Source organism: Chaetodon trifascialis, chromosome 12 (assembly GCF_039877785.1).
Source record: "Chaetodon trifascialis isolate fChaTrf1 chromosome 12, fChaTrf1.hap1, whole genome shotgun sequence".
Taxonomy (NCBI): domain Eukaryota; kingdom Metazoa; phylum Chordata; class Actinopteri; order Chaetodontiformes; family Chaetodontidae; genus Chaetodon; species Chaetodon trifascialis.
This window is the reverse complement of record NC_092067.1, coordinates 1,859,738-1,869,932: the sequence shown is the minus strand read 5'-3', so window position 1 is coordinate 1,869,932 and position 10,195 is coordinate 1,859,738. Positions and strand designations below refer to the sequence as shown.

The following is a 10,195-nucleotide window of genomic DNA, read 5'->3' as shown; positions in this document are numbered from 1 at the left end:
CACGTGTAAAAACATGAGTTTCACATGTAATAATATGGGTTTCACATAAAATCCCATGGGTTTCACATAGGAATTTACATGGGTTTCACATGGGAGTCTATATGGGTTACACATGTAATAACATGGGTTTCACATGTGATCACATGGGTTTCACATGGGTATTTTAATCGGTTTCACATGGGAGTTTATATGGGTTACACATGTAATAACATGGGTTTCACATGTGATCACATGGGTTTCACATAGGAATTTACATGGGTTTCACATGGGAGTTTATATGGGTTACACATGTAATAGCATGGGTTACACATGTAATAACATGGGTTTCACATGGGTTCACACGGAATCCCATGGGTTTCATATAGGAATTTGCTTGGGTTTCACATGTAATCACATGGGTTTCACATAGGATTTTACATGTGTTTCACACATTACACCATGAAAAATGTTCCAAAACCACATTTCACAGTTTAACATGTGCAAATCACGTGTTCCACATTTTTCACATGTGGATTTAACATGTTTTCACATGTTAAATTTCACATGTGCAAAATCATGTCCATATAATCATGTGGCCACATGTGATTTGCACATGTGACATTCATGTGGTTTTTCTGTAAGGGTTTCCTTGTCAGTTAAACATCCATGTAACATCACATATCATAAGGCAAGGCTGCCCACGAGAGTTGAACATTTCTAAGCCTAATTTCACAGATCCCATTGTTTCCAATCCATTTCCCAATCGGCTGATATGTTATCAAAAATTCTTAGAAAGGTACCAGGAAAGTACAATCTAATTTGTTAACAGTTATTGGGAGAATGAATAAAGTACTCAATTAGTTAATTCCATGTAATTGCTAACATTCGACTTAGACTTTACTTTATTGATCGCAATTTGGGAAATAGAAAACGAAATGAAAATGCAACATGCAATATTTGTCTATGGCAGGCATACAATTCAACGAATACAAAGAAAAAAGTTTCAAATAATAACTATTTACTTTGATTTACACAGATCTGTGTCAGTTATTCCATGTGTTTTAAACTTTTTTTATTTGGAGAAAATTGAAAATGAACACAACACACGAAAAAAAAAAAAAAAAAAAACTAAATTCAAATGGTGTAGCTGTTAACCTTGTCACTTTTTTCCTGTTTCTTATTCCAGGAAACCTGTTAAAAAGCATTAGGAAATTACTGGACCTGTAAAATTAAGTGCTGCCATATTTTCACAACAGTGAGCTCGCAACAGTAGCTCCTCTGCAACACATTTGTCATTGCAACTTTGGCCCAACTTTGTACTCATGCTCTATTACATTTCTGCTGAAGCCCAGGGTAACAGCTATGACAGTATTTGCAGGAGAATGACGGTAAATGAGAGGGGTGAAACGCAGCATCTGGCTTGCCCAGTTGTCTATTCCCAGACTAATCCCACATTAAAGGACCAACAGGCCACTGTACAGATTAACTGGCGTTCACAGTTGAAATAGGTCAACTCCTCAGCCATGGCTGACAGGACTCACTGAGCAGCCATGTCAAAAGTTCAACAGTTTTTTTTACTTAGAAAAATATATCATGTGACAAAGTATTTTGTCTAACTAATTACATCCACCAAGGCAAAAAGCAGTGGCTAGTGCTAGAACAGGGAAAGTCTTTAACTTTTTCTCAAAGCATTTCTTCTCCCAAAGAGAAATGACATGCTTTGACACTATTCCCTCCTCCATCCACAACCTGACATATAGCAATCACACCAACCCTGTATAGAGAAAGATCATGGCCAAAAGGGGGAAAACATCCATGCAAAGGAGGCAAAAGCAATGAGAAAGTCCTTCCATTATGTACATACACAAGTTGCGATGACACTGAGCCACATGCAATAAGAAGATTAATGTATTTATAGAAAAGCTGTAGAACCTACATTTAGTGTTGAATGAATAGCAATGAGCAGAAACAACATCTGTTTTGGAGATAACTACAGGAGCTCTTATCTCCTTTAACTTCACACACAGATATGAATGAAAATATGAGGAAAAACACTCCTAACAGACTGTAATGCTATGTTTTATATAATATTAATTACAATGGAGTATTATGCAACAAAAGGTGGAGGCTCACATATGCATACATTTTCACCATATTGCGACAGTGATCCTCAGTTTGAAATCAACACCCACCTCATGCAGCATAGCAGGAGAAGATATGTGTCAGATATATAGTTGTGATTGTTCCTATAAGTAGGTCATCTATAAATATCATAGATTATTTTGTATAAACAGCTCATGTGAAAATAAATGCTATGTCAAAATGAGTATTTTTTCTGAGGATAGCTAAAAATATTCAGTATACTATAGATGGAATTCAACAACAACAAAACAAAACCGAAATCCTATGTCTGGAAGGGCAGAAACACTCCAGTAACCACATTTGCAAGGAAGATTATTCATTGATTCATTCTTAGATAAATAAAAACATCTTATCTCGTGAACAATTTCAATAGCTAATCCTTGTGGTTCTCCACAGTTCTCATGTGCAAGAAAGACAAATATTAATATCTGACTGTCCAATCAAACCAAAGATGAGCCACACTACAAGGATGCAAGATTGGCTTGCCTGGGCCCGTTGTCCTCCACCCCCTGCAGAGAGCTGCCCATCCTCTGGCTCCAGTTGTGTCCCATTGTGGAGGCTCTCTGTACTGTTCCCCACCTCTTCTCTGAGCTCCTGCTGAAGCAGTTTGGAAATGAGGCTGTTGAAGCGGTTCTCTGTGGTGGAAATGACCTCTGAGGAGGCTGTGGTCAGGTTCAGCTCTGCAGGGTCAACGCATGTGCCATTCATCTTGGTGAAGACCACCTCACTGAGATCCAGCCCTGCCACAGAAGAAGGGGAGGCACAGGGGATGTCCCGCACTAGTTTGTAGTTTTCCATCCACTCCTTCAGCCACTCAAGTGAGCAGTCACACTCCCAGGGGTTTCTGAAGAGGTAGAGGCGGCCCAGGAAGTAGATGGGTTGGAAAACAGGAAAGGGAAGGGTGGTGAGGTTGTTGCTGTTCAAGTGGAGTGTGATCAGGCTCGTCAGGTTCTCAAAAGTGCCTTCTTCAATGTATAGCACCTGGTTCCTGTCCAGGTACAGGACTTCCAGCTCCACCAGGTCACTGAACCAGGTCTTGGACACGTTGGTCAACTGGTTACCCCCAAGGTTGAGCATCTTGAGGCGGATAAGGCCCTTGAAGGCAAGCCGGGGCAGATCAGACAGCAAGTTGTCATTGAGGTAGAAGTTCTCCAGCCGCACAAGGTCCTGGAAGGCCTGGTCATGGATCACGTTGATGCGGTTCTCCTGAAGGTTCAGGTACCTGAGATAAGAAGAAGATAGAGATGCTTAAAAGAAATATTCTCCAAATCAAAAATATGTTCAGACATTAAAAAGCAAGAAACAGACATGTATAACAAGAGAATAATCATAGATGAAAGGAACAACTGAGCTGCAGCAAAGGTACTGATAGCTTCCCTCATTGGCAGGTGGCAGGGAACCAAGTGCAACAGCATCTTAAGAGGATAGTATCTCAAAGGATTGAGCTGGTGTATAGATTTTTCTTATGGTCAACATATCCCATGAAAAAAAACAAAAACAAAACAGCTTTAGATTGTCTCTCTGGTGACTTCTTAACCCAGTCTTTGGCCTGTAGCCCATTCCTTCTGAGGATATATATTCAAAATAGTGCCACGCAACGACGTGGTCTGCTGGGGTTATGGAAGCTCAGAGAGGGACAGAAAAGACTAAACAAACTGGTCAGGAGAGCCGGCTCTGTCCTGGACAGCCCTCTGGACTCCATCGAGGAGATGGGTGAGAGGAGGATGTTAGACATGCTGACATCAATCATGGACAACCCATCACACCCCCTACATGAGAGAGTAGGGGGCTTAGGCAGCTTTCAGTAACAGACGGCTGCATCCAGTCTATGAGAAGGAACACTACTGCAGGTCTTCCATCCCAAGCTGTCACACTGTTTAACTTCAGCATCATGTAATGTAGCGCTGTGTTGATGCTGTCACAATTCTACATTATTTTCATTATTCTACATTACTTTGTTTTGCACTACTCTTACCAGTGCTAATATTTGCTCACATTATCCATTTCACAGGTTGTATATTTCTCTCAACTGTGTAATAACACTATTTATTATCCATATTGGCAGCAGTACTTTTAGAAACTGTATATATTGGCTATATATATATTGGCTTCCAACTCTTCCACGCGGACAGAGACATGGAACTTTCTAACTAAAGGTGGAGGAATCTGTTTCTACATCAACAGTGGTTGTTGCAACAATGTGACAGTGATCCAGCAGCACTGATCTCCTTACCTGGAATCTTTCTTCATAAACTGTAAGCCTTTTTATTCACCCCGTGAATTCCCTTCATTCATTCTGGTCAGCGTTTACATCCCGCCGCAGGCAAACATGCAGGACGCACAGCGCGCGCTCGCAGACCAGATACTGCGTGTGGAGCAGACAAACCCGGACTCTTTAGTTATTGTCCTTGGTGACTTTAACAAAGGTAACCTCACTCACAAACTCCCCAAATACAGACAGTTTATTAAATGCCCAACCAGAGAGGAGAATATTCTGGATCACTGTTACACCACTGTCAGGGATGCTTATCACACTGTTACCCACGCTGCACTCGGCCACTCTGACCACGTCATGGTTCACCTGATTCCTCCGTACAGGCAGAAACTAAAGCTCTGCAAACCTGTAGTCATCAAGGAAGTGGACCAGTGAGGCTGTGGAGGATTTTCAGGCGTGTTTCGACTCTACTGACTGGGATGTGTTCAGGACTGCCACCAACAATCTGGATGAGTACACGGAGGCTGTGACATCTTACATCAGCTTCTGTGAGGACTGCTGTGTTCCATCACGCACCAGGGTGAGTTACAACAATGACAAACCCTGGTTCACAGCCAAACTCAGACAGCTAAGGTTGGCAAAGGATGAGGCCTTCAGGAGTGGGGACAAGGACAGATTCAAAGAGGCGAAGTACAAGTTCAGCAAGGCAGTGAATGAGGCTAAATGACTGTACTCTGAGAAGCTCCAACACCACTTCTCAGCTAATGACTCTATGTCTGTCTGGAAAGGGCTTAGGCAAATTACCAACTACAAGCCTAAAGGCCCCCACTCCATCAACAACCGATGCCTAGCCAATGACCTGAACGAGTTCTACTGCCGCTTTGAAAGACAAAGGAACAGTCCAGCAACCATCCCCCACGACACCTCCCAACAGCTCCAGCTCCAGTCACCTCCACCAAAAAAGCTCAGCTCTGCCTTTAACACCATCATCCCAACCCTGCTTCAGGAGCAGCTCTCCCAGCTGAGTGTGCCTGACTCCACCTGCAGGTGGATTACAGGCTTCCTGTCTGACAGGAGACAGTGCATGAAGCTGGGGAAACACATCTCCAACGCTAAGACCATCAGAACCGGATCCCCTCAGGGCTGCGTTCTTTCTCCTCTGCTCTTCTCCCTGTACACGAACAGCTGCACCTCCAGTCACCAGTCTGTCAAGCTCCTGAAGTTTGCAGACGACACCACCCTCATCGGACTCATCTCTACAGGTGGGAGGTTGATCATCTGGTGACCTGGTGCAACCAGAACAACCTAGAGCTCAACACTCTAAAGACAGTGGAAATGGTTGTGGACTTCAGGAAAAACTCAGCATCACCTACCCCCATCACCCTCTGTGACTCCACTATTGACACAGTGGAGTCTTTCCACTTCCTGGGAACTGTCATCTCCCAGGACCTTAAGTGGGAGCCGAACATCAGCTCCCTCATCAAGAAAGCACAGCAGAGGATGTACTTTCTACAGCAGCTGAAGAAATTCAGTCTGCCAAAGACAATGAAGGTGCACTTCTACACAGCCATCACAGCCACAGTCCATCCTCAGCTCCTCCTTCACAATCTGGTATGCTGCTGCCACTGCCAAGGACAAGGGCAGGCTGCAGCATGTCATTCGGTGTGCAGAGAAGGCTGCAATCTTCCATCTCTTCAGGACCTGTACACCTCCAGGACCCTGAGGTGTGCAGGAAAGATTGTGGCTGATCCCTCCCACCCCGGACACAAACTCTTTGAGACACTCCCCTCTGGCAGGAGGCTGCGGTCCATCAGGACCAAAACCTCACACCACAAGAACAGTTTTTTCCCGTCTGCTGTCAGCCTTATCAACAAGGCCCGGAACCCCCCCTGACACTCTTCACACTCCACCTCTGACTCTACTTGTCATTGACATTGCCATAACCATATGCGTTACATTAACGCTCTGCTTGGACATCCTTTGAAAAAAACAGACTGTGCCTCTGTTAAAAATAGAAAACAAAAAAAAAAAAAAAAAACGACTTGTGTACATATATTTAAGTTTAAGTTTATTTATATTTAATCCATCCATCCATTTTCTATGCCACTTATCCCTTTCGGGGTCGCGGGGGGGCCGGAGCCTATCTCGGCTGACATATATTTATATTGTTAGATTTTTTTACTTACTGTTACAGTTTCTACTATTGTTATATCTTTTACTTATTTTTATATTATTTACTTACTGTTATATTTTTTACCTTTCTAATAGCTTCTTTTCAATAGATGTGTCATGCACCAACCTCACCAAAGCAAATTCGTCGTATGTGTAAAATTGTACTTGGCAATAAAGCTTTTTCTGATTCTGATTTCTGATTCTGATTCTGATTATTGTGCATATACGTAGTCCTAGTATTTCTCAAGTGCAATAGTATTTCTCAAGTGTAATAGTATTGCTCAAGTGCAAAACAACATACTGTATGTCATCAGTAGATTTCTCATAAGAGTATTAGCAATCGTACTTTTTTATGGCAGTCGGGGTTTTATGACAGTTACTCTTTTTTGTACAAATGTACATAGTTGGTTTTTCTATTCTCTACCCTCTACACTTTTTATTTTGATCTCTTTATGCCAATGCGCTTGCTCTTTGTACTTCCTAGCGGTGACAACTAAAATTCCCCGATGTGGGATCCATAAAGTCTTATTTTATCTTATCTTATCTTATCTTATCTTATCTTATCTTATCTTATCTTATCTTATCTTATCTTATCTTTAATGAAGGGTCACAAATATATAGTTTTACCTCTTAAACTATAAAATGTTATTAGCCTAATTGCAAATGAGAGCAAAAGAATTGCTTACAATAAAACATTTTTATATATTCATGTTTTGTACTGTACTGTTTTCTAATGGAGTGGCTCATGTTTTCATGTTTTGTATTGATGTTACAGTTGGAGGGTTTTTGTTGGTTTTGTGTGTGTGTGTGTGTGTGTGTGTGTGTGTGTGTGTGTGTGTGTGTGTGTGTGTGTGTGTGTGTGTGTGTGTGTGTTTTATCTATTCATGTCTTGAAGGTGGTCCAACTGCCAGTCACCTACAGTTGGACACATACATACGCTACTAGTAAGTTATTTTCTGCAGGTAGCTGTTGAGGTGATGCTAAACTACCAGTGAGTTAGCATTAAATGATCTACTTCCAGCCTGTGACTTACTTGAGACTACCCAGGCCTAGCAAGGAGTTGTAGGCCACTGCTTCTATCTTGTTCCTCTCCAGGTAGATGTGAGTCAGGTTCTCCATGCCTCTGATGGCTCCTGGGATCCTCCTGAAGTTGTTCTGGAAGCACAGCAGTTCCTTCAATGCGGTTTGCTCTATAAAGATGCGGTCTGGGATGTTGAAGAGGTTACAGTCTGACAAGTCCAGGCGCACCAGCTTCTTCAGCCCCGTGAATGTTCGTGTATGAAGATAACTGATGTACTCGTTGTGTGCCATTTTCAGGTTCACTAAGTTGGACAGGCCCTGCAGGACAGAGGTTTAGATGTGTGTTGAATATGCAGATTTGAATATGTTCTTTCATAAGCTACTGTTCAATTACCCAAGCTACTGTCAAGAGAAATTGCATCCCACATCAATAAGACATGATTTCTTCTGCAAAAGAGGTTTTTGTGGTGCCTTTTGATCCTTTGTAGGATAAAGAAATAAAGGGTTAAAATTGATTTCTGTGTAAATTTGGACTATATGTCAACAAACAGGATTTTTTGTTCAGATGTAGATTCAAGAATCTATTAAAATTACTTCTTAAAGAGGCAGTTCACTCAGGCAATTGGCATGTGTTTATCACTTTGTATTTCAAATGTGTGAAGGGATTGTTATGTAAAAAATGTAATGTAAAAATGGTTAACAGCTGATGGACTGATTTCCATGTAAAGGACTTGGGACGGTTTCACCGGGAAAATAAAATAGATGTGACCTTTACACACACTCAGAGTGCCTTGCTTCTCTTCAGCTCTCCTACAGCACCAACTTAATTAACTATTTAGAAATTTATTTGCCTCATCTATCAACATGATGTCAGCCAATCACTTTAAGTCTCAGGTATGTCATGTGATTGTTTTGGCCAGTGCCCAGGGTGCCCACTCATGCCTAGGAGTGCAAGCATATGCTGACTGCAGTTCACTGAACAACCATCAGTGGAATTAATAACAAGGATTTCCTTGAAATTCTACGTAGTACCTAAAGATGATGCGCCATCATTGGCGCTGTTACAGCAGCTCTATCTCACTGTTGAGCTTTCTCTTATAGTTTTCTTAACCTAGTTTGCTTTTCAGTACTTCATATGTGCAATTACTTTTTTTTTGGGGGGGGGGGGGGTTCCGATTCTTTCGGCCTTTATGTGATATTGCAGCTGCAGAGTGACAGGAAAGGGAGAAGAGAGTGGGGGTGATGTGCAGCACAGGGCTCTGGGTTGAAATCAAACTAGGGAATACGTTCAGGTGAGCTATGGTGGAGCTATGGTAGAGCTTTTCACTTATTTTTTTAACTTGTCAGTGTACTAGGGAGACTAAACTCATTATGTTCTGGTCTTTCTACTGGTTTTTGGATTGTTTACAATTGCATCCAGGGATCCTGAGTGCAGCCATGGCCCTATTGTCATTGCCCCCAGGGATCAGTTGCAACAAAGCAGTGCTGCCCAAGGAAAGACCTGATGTTTCCAGCAAGATGATAAGGAAGAGTTGGGGAAGCCATGCCAGGGCTGAGCACCGCACCAGGAGGAGATGTTCTAAACCTGTCCTCCCCTCATTGGGGGACTTGAGATCCCTCTCCAATAAGATGGACTAGCAACTAGCAGCACTGACTCAGCATCAGTGGGAATACCGGGAGTGTAGCATTATGCATAAGCCAGCTCCTAACACATATGTTATTTTGAACTGTTTCTAGAAGATGCAAGTGGACAGGATAAAGGGCTCATCTCGATTAAAGTCCCCCTTCACACGAGAATATGTTCTTCTTCTTGTTCCTAAAATTGAATATTGAGTTTCACTGTGCAGAATGGTGTATTGTGCAATTTGACACTAGAAGGCTGTTGTCACATTCATCTGCTGAAAGTGGAATGTTTCTCTGCGCTCACTGAAAATCCAAATTAAAAGCGGTGAGCCTATGAGCATAATTTGCGGCATCACAAAGAGTTTAGAAGCAATCCTGGTTCAGTACTCAACTTGCACACATATGAAGCTGAAACTTGAAGCCTCCAATGTACAAACACAGAGAATGGACTTTTCAGTAAAGTAGGAGACATCTCCTGAGAAGTACTTAAACTTCTGAAACAACACATATTGGCACAATCATAGATTCAGGATTTTTTGTGACAGAGAAAGAGTAAATGCACAGTCATTTTAAGGATGGTAACAGACTATACTATCTGCCAAGGGAATTCTTGCATGTTATCATGATAGTGATGTATAATCCCCCCTTACAAATGCTGACACTGTCTGTGATGTTACCCTCTAAGTTACAAGCAGGCTGCAGACATAGCACCTACATGCCCTCCTTATTTCTGTTGACTTTAAGTTATGCCTCTGTCCTCCACTCTTCCCACATTCATTCAAACTGTTACATGTTACAAAAGATACAATAAAAGACTAAAAGACTATAGCAGATACTTTGGACAGAAAAGTTAGGTTGGAGATTGGTCTGAAGTTATTTTGGGCATTGGGGTTGAGTCCAGGTTTTTTTTAGGTGAGATGAAAGTGAGACTGGTTTTGATATCCTGTCTGTGTATTGTGGCATTTCCACCACCTTGGCCCTCGGTGCATGGTTTGATGATGTATGGATGTAGTGAGGTTGAGTGATAGATAATCCAGTGGTTGT

At 42.0% G+C, this 10,195-nt stretch overlaps 1 protein-coding gene across 1 annotated transcript in view; it reads right to left on the bottom strand.

The window, feature by feature from the left end:
• Positions 1 to 2,414: 2,414 nt before the first annotated feature.
• Positions 2,415 to 10,195, bottom strand: part of nyx (nyctalopin) — a 35,753-nt gene continuing 27,972 nt past the window's right edge. The window contains exons 4-5 of the mRNA XM_070975890.1: positions 7,542 to 7,846; positions 2,415 to 3,343 (exon numbers count right to left, since the gene is read on the bottom strand). Coding sequence (XP_070831991.1) covers positions 2,521 to 3,343; positions 7,542 to 7,846 — 1,128 coding nt within the window. The 3' untranslated portion in view covers positions 2,415 to 2,520. The remainder of the gene's footprint in view (positions 3,344 to 7,541; positions 7,847 to 10,195) is intronic.